The 19,442-nt window shown below is 38.9% G+C and overlaps 2 protein-coding genes across 5 annotated transcripts in view; one reads left to right on the top strand and one right to left on the bottom strand.

Annotated features, from left to right (window-relative positions):
* LOC143034417 (uncharacterized) overlaps nt 1-19,442 on the top strand; it is a 97,467-nt gene that overhangs the window by 2,613 nt on the left and 75,412 nt on the right. Inside the window, exon 1 of one of the 4 annotated variants that reach the window (XM_076200436.1) lies at nt 4,448-4,610. The exons of 1 other annotated variant lie outside the window; for it this stretch is intronic. The gene's annotated coding sequence lies outside the window, so the exon portion shown is untranslated. Of the gene's footprint in view, nt 1-4,447; nt 4,695-11,014; nt 11,142-19,442 lie in introns of those variants that run through there. 2 more of the 4 variants (XM_076200434.1, XM_076200438.1) reach the window with 2 other exon arrangements.
* On the bottom strand, nt 1,046-19,255 carry LOC143034682 (uncharacterized). The gene is made up of 3 exons (XM_076201053.1): nt 18,889-19,255; nt 9,112-9,201; nt 1,046-1,244 (listed from the first exon to the last, which is right to left on the bottom strand). Exons 1-3 carry the CDS (start codon nt 18,963-18,965, stop codon nt 1,046-1,048), a joined length of 366 nt encoding a protein of 121 aa, XP_076057168.1. The 5' UTR covers nt 18,966-19,255.

The raw sequence follows: 19,442 nt of genomic DNA, 5'->3' as shown, positions 1-19,442 counted from the left end.
CTTACAGAGGTGTATCGTTGTACATTATTGTGTCTGAAATTGAAGTAAATTAATTTCATGATTGCAAACGGCATATAGCATTGTTTGAGCCTCTATTAAAATTAGATGATATTCGTAAAACAGCCTATAATTATATCAAGCCAAGCAATTTGTCATTTTCGACCGACTTCAATGGACGTATACTGATATATACTTTCATTTGAATGCACCAAGCAATAGGCAAATCCATGTAATGTATAGAAAATATAATATTGCATCGAAGACTTAATTTTCCGGTACGATTACGGTTTGTCTTTCTCTTACTTTTTCTTGAATCTGACGTGCAGTCTGCCACGGCACACATAAGATTAGTCATATTTGTTTGAAAATAACTAGCAGATCTAAGAGGATATTGTTTACACAAACGTCGCTCACCTCGTACGTCCGCCACCACTGTTATCTTTTATCTCACTGATTATCTTCATATACAGGACGTGACAGTGATATCCAGTATTTTTCAACACTCAGATAAAATGCACAGACCGAAATCAACATCCTCTTATTTTTACTGCTCATATTTACTTCAGTAAAAATATACCTATTTTTAGTTTTATCTTATAATTAAATTAACAAAGCCTTATCACACACCAGTAAGTAAAAATTATAACATTAAGAGTCATGTTTTTAATTTTGAATACACTTATGCAGCAATTTATGTCTTTTTTTTTAATATCGGTTTCCAAATTAGCTAAGTCACCCCTTTGCCTCGTGAAATCCGAGACAATTGAAAATTCTAGCGCTAATAGGAATCTACGAGCCTGACTGCGAAGGGTCCCATTCAACCTAACCTTCTTTCACATACTGTCAAAATTATAATGCCACGTGGAATATGTGGGTAACGACGACGTAGCATTATAGGGAAAGGGACCGAGGTATCCGAAGTCGGGGAAGAGGGGGACCTGTTATGAAACATTTATTTTTCCCCTTGTAGCGGCCCCTACACTATCAACACTATTGACACAAAATATTGACTCAATACAAGTGCCTTCCCTCCCGTCACTTTAGTTTAGATATGTTTCCTTGCCTTGTTTAGGTTGACGAAGTCGAGGAAAACGCGTTCGAACACATTGGTTGACGCATAGAGATGAACTGCCACTTTCAAACAGTCCCGGAGGGTAACAGGTGCGTTAGCGCACGACTCCCATTGAGCAGGATCGAGTTTTCCCATAGTGGCGTCGACAAGTCGCTTCGAACCAATCAATTGCCTTTCAGAGAAATAGATGAAGGTTGAATTAATATGTGTTCGACCTCTGCTTCGCCCAGGGGCTGATCAAGGAGGAAACGATGAGTATAGGGCGCGGAATATTATGGGAATGTTTTGAAGAGGAAGCGGAAAATGTGTAACTAGTAAATGTATAGAGATCTAATTTCACATGACTAAAGCAAACTAACAGGTCTATATTTTCGTGACTATAATAGCCTTTGTGGTCTATTTGTATGTGATCGGTAGGAATGATTACTTTGTTGTGTTGCCTGTTTCTACTAACTTCAGAAGAAAAGGTAAGTATAGGGGTGGCAGCTAGAGTAGACAGGTATAGACGGTAAATGGTTGAGTAAAGATTAGTTTAATCCGTTGGCGTCTGCAGGGGGGTTCCTAAATAGTTTAAAATATGTTAACGGCAGCCAGAAGAGAAACAAGATGGTTTAATGCCACCACTGGAGGGAGAGTTGTTATGGCCAGTGAAGAGAGAAAGAAAACGATACCGTTATCTTGAATAATTGATATGAAGTGTATGTGTTTGATGTATATATTCACATATCACTTGAAAAATCAGTGTTTTAACAGATCAGCCGGTGGGAGGATATACATCTCGCTGGATTTATTCCAGAGATAGAGAGAGAGTTATATGTGGTATTTGTTGGTAAGCAATATAACATATATAATAAAATCTTATCGTAGGTAGGATCATGAATTTTACATTTGGTGAGCCTCTTTCGTGTTGCAACAACACATTCCTTTCTTATCAGCTGAATAAAACGGGCTGGTGTTAGTCAGAATAAAATTCTTTAAGGGTGCCTGTTCCAGTTGAATTGCCCCCCCCCCCACATTGGATTATTAAGATAGCGTTGTTGATAACACTGGTATGTCCACTTGTGCGTCTTGCTATATTATGTCTTGGCGTTACGCATAACCTGTAGTGTGAGAGGGAGACGAATACGGCCACCGTGTTCCCATGAGTGTCATGGAAGGCGACTAAATGGGACAAAAGAACGGGACCAAAGGCCGAATTTATAAAAGATCCCCCTAAGTCTAGCCATAAATATTCAAAATGACCGAAGTTTTACCCAAATCCCTATGTCGGCGACTTAAATGCTTATGTCTAGATATTCTAAATCTCCGACATAGGGATTTAGGTAAAATCTCCGCCATTTTGAAGATTTGTCTAGACCTAGAGGTTAAGATCTTTTATAAATTTGGACCCAGAATCCCCCCATTCTGTGTTTCTCTCTTACGAAAAGTCAAAGGATAAGAGTGTTTGGGAGGAGGACTTAACCATAACCCTAGTAATTAAGTTATTAAATGCGTGTGGATGTGAGACAAGAAGGGAAGTGATTTGTAATATACGAAAAGAAAGATGGATGTGTTAGCGTTGAGTGAAACGAAACTGAAAGGGAAAGTTGCGTGGGGGTTGTGAGTGTGAGGAGTTGTGTGTCAGGAGGGACAAAGAGGATTAGGGAGGGAAAGGGCGGCATTGCTGATAAGGGGTGAGATAAGATGCTTGGTGGGTTGTAGTGTCATTGAGGATAATGTCATCGAAAGACTTTCGAGCCAGGCGCTCTCATCCGTGCAGTGTGGCGGGGACTAGGGAAGCCCTTTCATCTACAAAGAGGTAAACCCTCCTTGATGCGAGGCTAGTTTAGCATCCGCTAGTGTTAGTGACTTTTCAACTACCCCTCTGCTTGCCCACTGTCAACGGAAAGTTGGTAAACTTGCTTCCAAACTATCCTAGTGTCAACACTTAATTGCCGGGTAAGTTAACTAGCAGCTAGCACTAGCGGCTACTAAACTAGGCCCCCACCCCATTCCCCTTGTCAAGGAGGCTTAAGAAGAGAGGCAATGACTGTGTTTTTTGGATGGGTGTAGATTGGGGATCTGCTTTGACTTAGCCACCCCCTTATAAGAGGAGAGAAAAGATTTTTGGTATATTCATTTATACGTTTTAGTCACAAATGTATTTTGTCTGACCTTTTACTATCGCCACCTTTTCTTTTTTCTTATTTTCCATATTAGTGGTAATGATGAAAATAGTAATGATAATAATAATGATAGTAGAGAAAGTGATAATAATAATGATAATAATAATTATAATAATGGCAATCATAGTAATAATGATAATGATAATAATAATAATAAGTTTATTTGGCATTGAATCAATATACAATTACAAATGCCGAGGATAACACTACTATTAATAATAACAATATCAATGATTATGATAATAACAATAGTAATTATATCAATAATGATCATAATAGTGATAATAATAATGATAATAATGATAATAAAAATAACGATGATAACGATAATAACGATAACAACGATAACAATGACAATGATAATGATAACAATGATAATAATAACAACAATAATAATGATGATAATAACAATGATAATAATAATATAATGATAATAATTTGATAATCATTCGATCATTCAATCACTGCTGATATGTGAACGAACGGAGTAGTGTGTACCGTTATTGTATGGACTCATACAATAACTGTACAATTTCAGGGATGTGGTAGCTCCCATTCTGTTACTTAATCTACTGGTCATGATAACGGTGGTGAAGGCCGTTCTTGCTTGTTAATATGTGTATTTTTTTTCAGATATATAAACAAAAAATTCAAACTGACAAGTTTGATAAGTGGAGAGATGCCAGACACTAAAAAGGAATGTGGAGAAAATTGAAGTAGCTTATTTGGTTTGACGCTGCCTGTTACCGTAAATGGTATAGTTTCTTTCTAACATGCAAAATTTTGTAAAGAACTTGCAAAGACGATTAAGCACAACAACTTGTGGCCTTTTCAACAGAATCCTGTAATAAAACATACACGCCAGACACTTCACACAGCCAATTACGGCAAATGATTTGAAGTTAATTATAGCGTGTTGGCATCCTGCCACTGCATTGTCACTCAATCAACAGGTTGAAGTTATAGTTGCATAGGACGAAATGTATGTGCATGGTTAAAATAATGTGTTTCTTGTTTTCAAGTTATTTAATTAATACCAGTGTAACAAAACACATGTATATGTGTGAAACATTTTTCTATGCAGGAATAAAAAGTAGTCAATGCATTCTAAGTTTTGCATTCTGGACTGTTGGTAAGACTAAGTTTTTCCTCTCCCTCCCCCAAACATAAATACAATTTTGATTTAATGGGGTCTTTATTTTTTTATTATCAGACATCTGGCAACTGGCTACGAGGACCACAGCAACGATTGCACTCAGTTGCGATCAAATAGTGAGACAAGTCGGTTGCGCCAGGAGTACATTATAGTTCTATAAGGGGTGTTCCCACCGAAGCAATATCTTAGCATCATACATCGTTTTCACTGAAGCCAAGTATGTTCTAATCAGTTCAACACAAGGCAATATACTGAATGCGATTTGTTGCACTCAGCACATGACTACGTGGCTTGTGGAATGGTATAGTATACGTTGAAACATAATTGTCTGAACAAAAATCCATAGTATGACAAAGAATTTGTTTTAAGATATGAGTATAATAATGCAGTGAAATTCCCTTCATCCGGCCTTCGAACATTTAACTAGACCAAACATTCGACTTTTTTCTTCAATGTCCGAGGTCGTATAATTATAATATTTGAATTGCCCCCCCCCAAAAAAAAAAAAAAAAAATTGCTATCGCTGCTATCGACTCGAGGTGCTCATGTTGGCTGTTATTTTCGAGGGCATATCAGTGTTTGTTTACGTTTGGCGTTTGGTGATTGTTTCTACTACATTTTTTTGTGTGTGTAATTTATACTGTAAATAAGTGAAAATGTCTGAAACCAGTGAGTTAGATTTTTCACCCCGTAATCTTTTAGTGTATTTTTTTTTATGTTTGAAACATAAAGTTTACAATCAATGGATTCTACCAGCAATAATTTCGGGTGTGAGACTTGGAAGCTGACGAGGGCGATGGAAACAAAGTTAAGGACTGCACAGAGGAGAATGGAGAGATCAATGATGGGAATAACACTGAAAGACCGAAAGAGAGCAAGTTGGGTGAGAGAGCAGACTAGAGTGAAAGATATTGTGGAGGCAGTAAAAGAGAGGAAGTGGAATTGGGCAAGTAAGTTGGTGCGAACGGCTGATAAGCGATGGAGCAAGTGTTTTACTGAATGGACGCCGCGAGATAGGAAGCTTGGAAGAGGGAGACCAGACAGAAGGTGGAGAGACGAGATCGAGAAGTTTGCAGGAGTGACGTGGCAGAGGATGGCACGGTCGTGTGAATCATGGAATGCTATGAAGGAGGCCTTTGTTCAGTAGTAGACTCAGGATGGCTGATTTGATTTGATTTGATTTGATTGATGAATCTTTAGTGTACGACCAAACATCCAATTTTTCCAAACATCCGAAATAGGGTAGGTCCCACCAAGGTCGGTTAAAAGTAATTTTACTGTAATTATAATAATTATGATAATAATAATAATTATTATTATTATTAATTATTATTATTACAGTAAAATACAGCAATATATTGCATTATAGTAAAGATTCTTATTTTTGGTAGCATGTCCTTTCTTTGATACTCTTGATTCTGATCCTAAGACAAAACTGTCAAGAAGGTAATAAAAATCTACACTCGTTCGACACAATTTCTTGAGTGATAACTTAAAAATTATTTTGAGCAATATTACTGCCGACTATTTTTTTCGCCAACGTAGCTTCTTACATTTATTTGATTATTATTCATATATATATATATATATATATATATATATATATGTATATATTTTTGTGTATATATATATGTATATATATATATATATATATATATATATAGTTGAGACATTCTGACAGGTTGACGTAAGCGGAGTAGGAAGCACAGGAGTCTTAGTCTGTGCTTATTCCTGCTAAACGAGTCAGGAATAAACTCAGACTAAGACTCCTGTGTTTCCTTCTCCACTTACGTCATATATATATATATATATATATATATATATATATATATATACTGTTATATATATATATATATATATATATGTGTGTGTGTGTGTGTGTATGTGTGTGTGTGATGACAGCTGGCTCAATTTCTGTTGAATCAATGGAAACTGTTTAGTGGCATTCAGTATGAAAAAGACGTCGCATAGTAATGGAATAACAATATTGGCTTAAGGTTGGTTTACATGAAGCTGGTTTTGACGCTAGACGCTAGCTTCTTTATTAGCTACTGAAACGCTAGATGCGAGAAATTTGAACACATTTAACTTTATGGCAACGTCAAACAAACGCTGCGGATTTATGATTATAGTCGCTGGCGAATTAACACGCTTATCCAAAGCGATGAAAAGCAGCGCCGTGTAAACGACGCTTAACTGAAAATTGGAAGTCGCATTTGATATTCAGTAGATGTCAAAACTTAAAAAAGACATGCTACATGTCTGTATAGCTTCGGTGTAAATGTGCTTTTACAATACTTTGGAACAGTGAACGAAAAAAGTTGGAAAAGGAAATTGATAGAAAATATGTACATACATATACCAAAGGCTTTTTTCCCCTTACACGGGGGGTAGCCAAAAAGAAAAAGGCATAGAAACCACTCCCACCCATTCCATCCCCTACATATTCCACTCCCCTCCACCCTCCTCCCTCCTCTCATCTTGGCACCTGGATGACGGGTCATCCCTGCATCCTGTCCACTGCCCTGGGTCAGAAGCATGAGAAAATATGTGGTTAATGAAAATACTTTTTTACATTATTTCATGAAATATCGTTACAATTCCGTCAAAACCTGGGAGAAATTGTATAATTACACATACCCCGCGCTTGGGGTGATTGTACAATTGTTACTTGGGTGGATACTCTACAATTGATTATGGCTAGAGATTCATGACCTGACCTGACCTGACCTAACATTCTACAGTGGATTATGGCTCGTGATAAATAATATAAATTCAACGCAACTCTAAACCTAACCTAACGTAGCCTGTGTTAACGGGATCGGTATTTATTAGAAAATTTATAATTTTGTAATTTATAATACATCAATGTAATATACATTATTCTTGGCAGAAATCAATAATAGTTGCTGAAAGCTATAAGCAAACAAAAGAAGTTGCGTAGATTACTTTAGACGTTGATGTATTATAATTGACAAAATTATTGTTTAATTTTCTAAAACTACATCGCGTAGGTGTGCACTTCTAAACTTTTACTAAGAGATTCTACAATTGGGTCTAGATGGGGCGGAGATTCTACAGTTGATCAGTGTTTGGGGGTGAAAACCTACAACTGACCCGAAAACTGTACAAATGTTAATGACGCACAAAAATGGCGACTGGTACCACACATCATTTTAGTCGTTACTTTCGAGCAGCGAGTGGAAGCAGATGGCTGAGCTACTTGGGTCCGTTACATTCCACAAAATATGTTTTATTTATTAACATATATTTATTTCCGTATGTATTATTTTTTATTTCTGAACTACAGTATTGTAGCTACTACTAATGCCTGTGTCACTGCTTCACTTAGTAAGATCATCTGGCTTTTGAGTAAAAACGACATCGGTTATAATATTCTATTTTCAAATCTCCAAATATCAAATTGTCTTTCCGTCATTTATAGCAAAACTGAATGAAGAACTTTTGTAAACCTAATGTCAGTCATACAGTTGAAAAGTTCTTAGAAAATGTCTAAATTTCTGCAAGCGAAGTCCTAGTTATTTAAATGGAAGTTGTCCGTTATTCTGGTTATTAAAATAATAATAATAGATAGATAAAATATGAGCTAAATATTATATCCAGATTATTCCATCTTAAAAAGCGACGTTCATGTCGACAAAAGAAGATAAGCAAACAAACCAAATTTGTAAACAGACGAGCTAAATCATGCTACACGTCACAGCATATTTACGTCAGAGGTCCCGCTGCCGGATCATATTTACTGGTTAGCGACTACCAACTAAAAGTGGATCATACACTTTCAGTGCTTCCATCAATCAGAATAAAGTTTGAAAGTTGACTCTGACATTGACGGGGATTAATTGATAATGCCTCATGATCTATTTTTTTTCTGCCATTAAAAGAATGGTCCCATCGTGGATCCTCTTTTGGACAACTTTCATTTAATTTATATACAGTTTAGATTATATTTGGATCAATTGTAGAACCCATACACACACGCGCGCGCGCATACTTGGGGTTGAGATTGTGTAATTACAGTTGGTTACAGTTGATGTTTACTGGAAGAGGCCGTATGAGGCCTGTGACTCCAGTGTGGCAGCCTGATTTCTTATATGGTGTTGGCTGCGTGCAGTGTTAATCTGTGCCCTATAGTTAAATTTTTGTTCTTGGTCCTTCCAGAATTTGTCGAGCCTTGCCTCAAACTTCATTACTGAGTCCGCATTAACCACCCACTCTGGTAGCTCATCCCAATTATTGATGACCTTATTGATAAAGGAGTACTTACTAAGGTCCAACCGTGCTTTTGGCTTGTAATCAGTTGTGATGGGGGATCTTCAATTGATCCTTACATATCTTTTTTCTATTTTCAATAACTGATTTTTATTATTTCTTTTTTTATATAATGCATTTCCTCGTTAGGTTGAAAGTATTTCTCATGATGAAGGATCTAAACCAGACAATTTGGGAAAACTTTCAACGAAATGATTTCCTGTTTCTTATTTTTGGGAACTAGAAATAAACTAAGGTTACATAGATATGGGCTTCTAGTAGTACATATATTGAAAAAAATACAGGAAATTAAATTTAATATTGCCCTTACCCTGTGGAAAATGTACAGCCTTGATAAAATAGATAAATGAGTAAACAAATAGATAAGTAAATAAATAAATGAATAAAACCGATATTGGTAATGATGATTTATATGAAGGTATTACTTGCTAATGGCCTTGTCCACCCCCGGCTGGAGTGAATAACGACGTGACGTCGACGATGACGCAGAAGGGCTGGCGGGGCGTCCGTCGGTTCTGCCAAATATTAAAAAAGAAGAACATTTTTTATTAAAAAAGAAGAAAAAAAATTGGTAAATATGACAGCACGGCTATCACTTCTACAGAATATACTCGGTGCATCGAAAACTGGCCGTTAGGGCGGAGCACGGGGATTCCCCCTGTGTTGCCACATATAATTATTTTATAATTTTATTTTATTTTATAATTTTATAATGTTGCCACATATAATTATATTATAATTTTTTGTCACACACCACCACTGAGGAAAAAAATCAAAGCAATGTTTTCTATACAAAGGTTTCATTTCCTCGAGTCGTGGACATGACATATGAGCGGGAGAGAGCGACGTTGCCACTCCATCCCTTCTCTGGCCACGCCCCCACACTGCATTCAGAAAGCATTGCATCCACACGCACGTTCTCGCCATGGATAAATACATTATATATATATATATATATATATATATATATATATATATATATATATATATAGAGAGAGAGAGAGAGAGTGGGTGGGCGAGCCGTGCGGGCCGTGTTATCTGTGGAGATGTGGCAACACTGGGAAATTCCCTAACCCCGCCTTAGCGGCCACTTCTCGTTGCATCTACTATAGTAATATTAATAAAATTACTCTCATATGGTAACACTCCCTGAGAAGTGATCGCGCGCGCGTGTGAATATCTTAGATCATGTGCTGGTCTTGTGATCGACATCTATTACGTTTTCGGTTGAGAGGTCCATGACTCATATTGCCCGATCAATAGGTGATTAATGCTCTGACAGCTGAGTAAACATATAGAAGTGAATGTGTGTCAATCACCAGCACATGTTCTACAACTGGCACACAATTTTCAAGTTGAAATTATTTTTGTAACTAAAGAAATTAATCGTATGATTTCATAGTAATAAATTTGAAAATATGGTTTCGATAAAATATGGTTTTGAAACATAAGTGTACATTTTGAAATATAAGTTTTGAAACGCTAGTGGACATTTTCATCATTTCACATGTACTTTTGAGATCGTTTGTATTGCGTATGGCGATCATGCACACTGCAAATAAGATAAAATTTGCACAAGCAAATTTCTGCATTCACAGAAAAAAGAAAAGAAAAATGAAGTAATGCTTCCATCACATGTTGGATTCGTGATTGGCATACTTAATCTCTCATTACCGTCTCGGATGAGAAATTAAGTACAAATGTGACTCAATCTGTGAGATATGTTGTGACCTTGTACCCCTCACACACACACACACACACACACACACACACACACACACACACACACACACACACACACACACACACACACACACACACAATTTGCCCACCAGAGTTAGAGTGCCGGCTTGCAATGCAGTTGCGATGGTTTTTTCACCCTTGGGCGGAATTCGCACTCGGATCGTTGAATTAGCAATTGAGAACGGTGCCACTGCACCGTCGAGTGTTTCAAGTTGATCCTTGGTGGAGGAAGAACATCTACTGCCTTATCTTCGGTCCCCTCCAGTTTCCTCCCTAGTTTTATCTCCCTATCTCCCGCTCTATTTATTTATTTACATGGTTTATTAATATAATGATTATTAGTAATGTTATCGTTGATATCAATAATATTGTTATTAATATTATTATTATTTTTAATATTATTATCATTAACGTTATTATCATTGATATCAATAATATTGTTATTAATATTATTATTATTGTTAATATTAGTATCATTAACGTTATTATCATCGATATCAATAATATTGTTATTATTATCATATTATTATTGTTATTGCTGTTGATAATATTGATCTTTCCTGTTCATAGGCAACAGAACCGGAATTGACAAAACAGATTAGAGTCGTCGTCAGCGCGGAAGGTTCTACTCGAACGCCACAAACCAGCAACCGTCCGTTGCGTAAGACCGGATCCTGTACACCTGTGTGGTGATAACAGTGACGGATTCTGGGTAATTTTTTTTTATAAAGCTAGACGCTTTGGAGGGGGGCTAATCTGGAATTTTGTAAAAATAGATGACGATTTTAACAGATGTCTCCTAAAGCACGAATATGATGATTTTTAATGTAAATTGAAGTATGTTCTCACTTTAGCTCTTTTTACAGAATATTGGAAAAAAGTAATAATTAGTCATGCATTTTAAAGAGTTACCCTCATTGATGTGTTGAATATACTTCTGCCACTGTAATGCTGCTTTTTGACATGTACTGTACTCGTGGCAGTTTGCCGACCTCTACTATGAGGTAACGAAAGAACACATTTGGGGAGTTTCAGCAACCTCCCACCCTTGGATCCGCCACTGGGCGATAGTGAAAATGAGACAGACTATATGTCAGTGATTTAGTGAATGGAATATATAGCAACGGAAACGTATTCTTTGTTGATGCTGTTCAGCCGCGACAACCACGTGGCGTGGAGCGCACGTTGTCGCCCACATCAAGGTGGGCTAGACCAAGGTCTAAGTAAACAGGTCTAACCGCTGGAGCAGTTCTGCGCAGCTTCTGACGTCATTTGGATGCGTCCATTTTCTCTTTGTGATACACTGAAGAAAACTGTGAAACGCCAAGGAAGACAGGACCTATAATATTTTATATATTATATATATATATTATATATAATTTATATTACATATTCATATATATAGACAGGAACTATAATATTTTATATATATTTATATATATATTTTATATAATATTTGTCAGAATATAACTAATTGAGTGGAGCGGTGCGAGCGAAGGCGACGTCATTTTTGAACGACGGACCAACTTCAACTGACAGCTATAGGACCCGCTAACCCCACTTTGAACAGCCAGGTGACGTTCACGGGCTCGCTGCGCCAACTCCCTCGAAATTCGGTCGGAAGTGGTTAGACCTTATATTCTTAGATCTTGGGCTAGACTTGACGCTCCTCTGACAGTGCGACCCTAATTGATCCGACTTAACCTAATCTAGTGCAATTATGTAATTACCCCCCCACGGGTCACTATCTCGCTTATATATATATATATATATATATATATATATATATATATATATATATATGTGTGTGTAAGCGGAATAGGAAACACAGGAGTCTTAGTCTTGAGTTTATTCCTGACTAGTTTCGCAGGTATGCTTTTTCAAAGGAATAGGTTTACAAACAGGCTGTGGGCATTATATACATGGGGTGGACCTCACCACCTCCCCGAGTTACCTCTCGAGTTCACTACATTCCCATTTCCTGACTGTGTCGATAACGTCAACACTATACCGTTGTTCAACATGTGCGAAGATCTGGAGTCTGGGATCCATGTTGAAAGGGGAGAAGCGTAAACACCAGACTCAAAGTGGGAAGCTTAATGTCCGACGTTTCGGTCCTAGTCCTAGGACCGTCATCAGGGGTGTGAAAATATACAGTGCTCAAATGAGCTTGTTATACTGCTGCATGACAACTTCAGCAGTTTGAGACAGAACTTCTGGGGACAGTACCCCCGTCCCTGAAATTATGGGTGAGGTATGTTGATGACGTTTTCGCTGTAATGCAAGACAAAGACATTAACCCTTTCTTCACTAGGCTCAATAGCTTAGAACCGGCCATCCAGTTCTCCATGGATTTGGAAGGTAATGGGGTGCTTCCGTTCCTGGACATCTTAGTTACACGAGAAGGGGTCCACTTCGAGACCAGCGTATACAGAAATCCCCCACACACAGACTTTTAGACCATGACAGTTACCACCCGGACTGCCACAAGAGAAGCCTAATCCGGACGTTATGGAACCGAGCTGACAAGATCTGCTCCACGACAGATGCGGTGAGGGCCGAGAAAAGGCACCTACGTGACGTTTTCCGAGCCAACGGTTATCCGAATCGGACCGTACGGAAATGGACGAAGACACGACGCACCGAGACACAATCCCCTCACACAGGACACAGGGTCACAATTCCATACATTAAAGGTGCATCAGGTAGCACCTGACGCAACACTGCATCACAACCTCACCAGGGTCAAGGACACAGAAGCACCCACCCAGCAGGCGGGTGTAGTGTACTGCATTGGCTGTTTGGATTGTGATGCAGATTACATAGGAGAAACACAGAAGAAACTCGCCACTAGAATTGAAGAATATAAGTGGGCAGTTAAACGAAAAGATGCAGCCTCAGCACTCTATAAACACATGAACGAATCACAACACAACATAGACTGGGAAGGAGCCACAGTGGTACATAGAGACAACTCAAAGAAAAGGAGATTATTCTTAGAAGCGTGGACGACAAAAGAAGTTAGCGTAAACAGGTGCATAGACTTAAATCCAATATACCTGGGCGCTAAAAACACAAAGACAGGCGCAACATAAAGTGGCTTCATTTCAACCTACGTGAGCGAGAGAGGACAAGGTGAACAAAAGTCACATTGTGGGTGAAATTTTTTGAATTTATTTCCTTTGCGTGCAAGTGCGTAGTGCACTTTCAATTGTTGCACAAGTGGCATTTTATTTGATTTTATTTATTGCATTTTATTGTATTTTATTTTACTTTGTAGTAATTTATTTTATTGTATTTCCCTTGCATGCAAGTGCGTAGTGCATTTTCAATTGTTGTACAAGTGGCATTTTATTTTATTTTATTGCATTTTATTTTATTGTATTGTATTTATTCTTTGTAAAATTAAATGTATGCACAATTAGGTATGTAAGGTGGCCCAGTTGTCCGGTACTCGCAGCGACCGGAAGAGGAGGGGGACCCGGACAGCTACGGCTTTGCGGAATACCTCTCCCAGTTACAACCACGGAAAATATAACAAGCTCATTAATTTTGAGCATTGTATATTTACACACCCCTCAAGACGGTCCTAGGACTAGGACCGAAACGTCGGGCATTAAGCCTCCCATTTTGAGTCTGGTGTTTACGCTTTTCCCCTTTCAACATGGATCCCAGACTACAGATCTTCGCACATGTTGAACAACGGTATAGTGTTGACGTTATCGACACACAGTCAGGAAATGGGAATGTAGTGAACTCGAGAAAAGTATTGATCGTGAGCAGTTGCGTTCTGCTACATGTGGCGCAACAGAACATCTTACCCACATTCGCCAGTCAGACCACCTGTATATATGATAACAACAGAATATAAAGAAGGATAATCAGAATTATCTCAAAATTGGCAGATAAGACTCACGGAAATATTAGACAATCTGGGACTTCCCACATTGGAGTAGTGATGAGGGAGATGATGATAATATATAAATCAGAGAGCAAGGAATAGTAAAAGTGAAGAGAAATCTGTTATTATTTGCTGAAAGAGCAACAAGAACCCATAGCAAAACAAATTAAAAAGTAAAATAGATTAAAGGAAATATTAAAGAAGCTCGCTGGCTGAGTGGGTTAGGGCGTCGTTATTTGCGGGGAAGGTCGAGAGGATGGTGGCTCGAACCCTGCCACCAATGTTGAACCAAGGGCTACAAAGTCCTCAGTGAGAGGTCTTCGCAAGCACGTTGCAAAGGCGGCAGTGAAACAAGTTGTGTGGTTTGTGAGTTTATTGATCGGTAATGCGTGGCATTTGCCCTCTTCCGCCGGACACACCCGACCCGTTGAGACCACTGGAGTCTTCATTCGCATGTGCCGCCGTTGGGGACTTCCTGGTCGCGCATGAGTTTGTTCCCGTAGACCTATCCCAACCAAGGGTATCCCATAGGTCGGATGGGCTTTCTTTCACTGAGGGGAAGAATCTCCCTACAGCTACCCTCACCTGGTTTTGCCTGCTGGTCGAGCAGTTTACCGTGGCCGTCCCGTCCTAAGGTACAAACACCAGCTGAAGGCCACCCTGAGGTCTACCACAATTGAGCCAGAGACCTAGGAAGAGGTCTCCAGTGACCGCTCAATCTGGCGCAACACAATTCGGACTGGAACGGAGAGGTGCGAGACCATGCGAAAGGAGAGAGACGAGGAAAAACGGCAACTCAGAAGACTTCGTCTCGCTGCCCCTCGTCCTCCCCCATCCATCCAGTGCCCGTCATGCCCCAGAAAGTTCAACACCAGAATTGGACTACACAGCCATCTCAGACACCATAAATAGAAAGAAGCGTCATGCCATAGTAAACTCTACACCAAAATTGGACCAACCATCTCAGACACTATGAATAGGAGGAAGCGTGGTATCATCGGAATACGATGCACCGCCGACGACGAGGTTATGCGTACAGAGGGGGCACGTCAAGAACCCAACGAATCTAAAGAGCAACTGCCCGTGGGCGAAGGTGTTGGGTGCTGTAGGCACGCATACATACAGGGGGCTTTGTATAAGTATGAAAGGGGTCCTTGTAATGGGAGGCGTCTGCGAGTCGGGCACGCAGTACACCACCCTTGCACTAGTTCACATAGTCCTATGCCCAGTACACTATACCCCCCCCCCCACCGCGCTCGCATATGCGACGCGGGGGGCAAGAGCGCACGCGAGGCGAGCTGCGTGGGGCAGGGGGGTCCGCGCGCGCGCGATCTAGCTAATATGACTACATACATCCATCACTTTTAATGATATATATCCCTACAACTAGCCATCACTTTTAATACATATATATATATACATACACACACACACATATATATGTGTGTGTGTGTGCGCGTTACACCTGACGATTTTTTTCAGCAGAAAACGAGCTTTTTCTGCTTTCCGCCTGGAAACCTTAATGGAGGGACGCTTCTTTGGCTTAAGCTGAAAGATATTGTCTATTTTCAAAAGCTGTTGTAGAGTAATTAAGTTCAGTTACTCTATACTTACGTCTTTCTGGCTGTAGCCATGTAATTTTATTCAGCTGAGGGAGAACCCTTTAACTGCCCTAAGGCTCAAAGAAAAGAATATTGGCCCTTTCCGTCTTTCGGATGCGGTCACAGAGCCTTGCTATTCAGTGTTTGACAGATGATCTCTTGGGGAAAACTGCTCAATGCTTGTGTTTGTTCTCTTTGAATTTTATTTTCTCTACCCGCCAGATGGTGGATCTGGTCTCCGGTCGCGGGTCCATCATGTGATGGAAACACACGTCGACAAAAGACATTCGAGCCTCTGAAGAGGTCGATTGCGGAATAGGAAATGATCACATCAATAAAATAATGAATAGATAGTAAAGAAATGAATAACTCGATGAAACTTAAGAAATAAATCGATTAATTTAGAAAATAAAAGTATCGTCCGGACGTTTTGATAAATGAAATCTTAAAAAAAATATAGTTTTTTTCTTTAGGCAGGAGCATAAGTACATGAATCTCTGCCAAGAAAAATATGCTACAAAGTTGCACGTCATGAAGTCCCAGAATTGAATAACAATGATAATGATTATAATAATGATAATAATTGAATCCATCAGTCCCGTCAGGAACCATTTTGCCACGAGGAACGTCTAAATTAAACCATGTTAGTAAACGTAGATTTCCACACAAATACATCGATTTGGGAAACACGTTAGAAAAAGAAAAAAACTCAGACCTACAAAATAAATGTATATAAGGCAGACAGAACCCCACGAGCATAACTTCAACCCCGTATGTAAATTTGTTAAATAAGCGCATACAGTCCTGGAATAGTTGAGATGATATCACTCAAGCACAAGTCATAATTCAAAACGATTGATGGTAGTTGGAGAGAACCCTGAAGTTAATTTCTCAAGCTACAAGCAGCGGCTTCGCCGCACCTAGCTGCGCCAGGTTGCTTGGCCTGCCGTGACGTCACCACTCGGCCAATCAGTTGTCATCGTTGCTGTGACGTCACCATGTATCGGTAGTCGGTATTGTACAGCCAATCACCCTTACGAAAGTGTTCCCCCAAACACCGTCACCACTGAGGTCATTTCAGAATCATTTTGAAAACGTTACTTGCATCATCCTGGTGGATCATAAAAATACCCTTGCGGGGTGTTACCACAACACCACCGTGACCGAGGAAATTTAGAGACAGTTTTGATTTCATTTTTTTTATACTTCAGTAATTCGATACTGTCCGCCCTTATTCTCTCTCTATGGATGGAATTAATTGAAATGCGTTTTAACATTTGCGCGCACACACACACGATCGGTCATACGAACTCTATGAGATCTCATCCGGGAGGTTAATAACTAACGATCAGGAGTCCAACACGTGATCCGAGACCATGATGATTCACACACACGCGCGCGAGCTCCCAACTCACCTGGGACGGTAACAGCTGCCAATCACGCTCCCAGTACGTGGTTTGACCTCCTACACATAATATCACATCATTCTTTTTATAAGAGCAGGTGTCCTTGGCACAAGTGTGGCCGTGTGTTATCCAACATTGTGTAAAATGTCCCAGCAAAACCTTAGATGAGTATATTGAAGGAAGACAAGTGTCAATGGTGATAAAATTGAAAAAAAAAAAATCTCTATTAATTTCTCGGAAAGATCAAACCACCTCCGCCATGACATTTTATGTGATATAAATTTATAGATATATATATATATATATATATATATATATATATATATATATATATATATATATATATCACACTAGAACCAGATAATCACCATAATGTAATGGAGTGTTATGTGGGTTATCCCGCACCACACCAGAAATTTGCATTAAAATACATTTTTTTTTTCTCAAGGTTACAAACGAACGAACGAACACGACCGAAGGCATAATCAACATTCAGACCTCATCAGGATTACTTGACATGTCAGACATATTAGAGAGTCAGTGAATAGCGTGTCAGTCCGTCGAGTCAATACCACCAAAGAGTCAGTCATTGAGTCAGTGACTATTTTCAGAGTGGGTCCGTCGCATTTGAGTCAATGTGTCATGTCTGAGAGTCAGTCCTAGAGTCATTGAGAAATGACTCAATTAATCACTTCTACTAGAGTCAGTCAATATTGTCTGAGTCAGTTTCGTCTGAGAGTCAGTCAGTCCTAGAGTCATTGAGAACTTCACTGAGTCACTTCTAATTCCGAGTCAGTCATTCCTGCCTACAAGTCAAGACTTGAATGGGAGACTACGAGTCACTAAGAAAATCGTTATTCATTTATTTATTTTTTACCCGTCTTATTTATTTATATGTCGTATCATTCGTTTTGGTAAATACATCCAAGTAACCACGTTTTTCAAGGTGTAATGAAAAATGTAACCAAGATGATAATAGTAATACTACTACTAATAATAGTAATAATAATAATATTAATGTAATAATACTAATAATAATAACAGTAATATAAACAATGATAGTATTAATAAGGCAAATTTATTTTCTTTATAATTATGCTGATACTCTACATGATTGCTCTCATCTTTTATTTTAAAGTTATCATACTGGGCTTCAACGGGCTTCGCTAGCGACAATAGTTGAGAGTTCGTTTGAGTTAAAACGACTTCGGTTGCAATATTTTGCTTTCCAAATTTTCAAATATTAAATTATCTTTACATCGCATATAGTAAAGCTGAGTAATGAACTAAGAAATTGTAAACTAATACTGTTGGAATGTTCGTAGAGAATTTTAGATTTCTGTAAGCTAATTCGTATTCAAAGTATTCAAATGGAGAATAGAGGTATGATGTGGCGGGAAAATAGCCCAGTGTGATAACCACTTTATACGGATGTTTATTGTTATTATTATTATTATTGTTATTGCTACTATCATTATAATTAATTATTATTATTACTGGGATGTCATCAAGTGGAATCCAGGATCACCTCAAACAACGCATCAGCCTTACTTGTGTTTGATGAGTTCCTGGCGATGGCTGCTCCACACCCACACTTTAGAAGTTGGCAGACGACACGAAGCGTCCATCGATTTTTTTTTCTTCTCTAAATTTTCGAAATAAGTCGGAAGTTATTCTTCAAGAAAATACTTGTTCTCGGTCAGCGTACTGGTCGTTGCTAAGGCTCTCGATGGCAAAGGCGGGGGAATGCTGTTACCATGGCAACGATGACGCCGTAGAGGGAAACGGGGTTAAAATTAAAATGTTTAGGAACGTGATGAACTTAAAACAAACTAACGTACTATACACACACATACATACGTGCGCACGCACACACACAAACATACATACACAGAGCTCTGTGCTCTCTTCCGGGAGGTAAATAGCTGTTGATCACGAGTCCAACACGTGATCCAAGACCATGGTAAATCACACACAAACATACACATACAAAGGTACACACACACACACACACACACACACACTTCAACGAATGGACGGCTTAGAAGACGTTCTGAAGAAAAGTGAAGTCTGTGGATCCCAACGCAAAGAGAAGTGCCTAGTGT

This window comes from Oratosquilla oratoria, chromosome 17, assembly GCF_046742065.1.
Source record: "Oratosquilla oratoria isolate Oo_2021 chromosome 17, ASM4674206v1, whole genome shotgun sequence".
Classification (NCBI taxonomy): domain Eukaryota; kingdom Metazoa; phylum Arthropoda; class Malacostraca; order Stomatopoda; family Squillidae; genus Oratosquilla; species Oratosquilla oratoria.
Note: the sequence above shows the minus strand (reverse complement) of the source record. Positions and strands in the feature narration are given on the sequence as shown.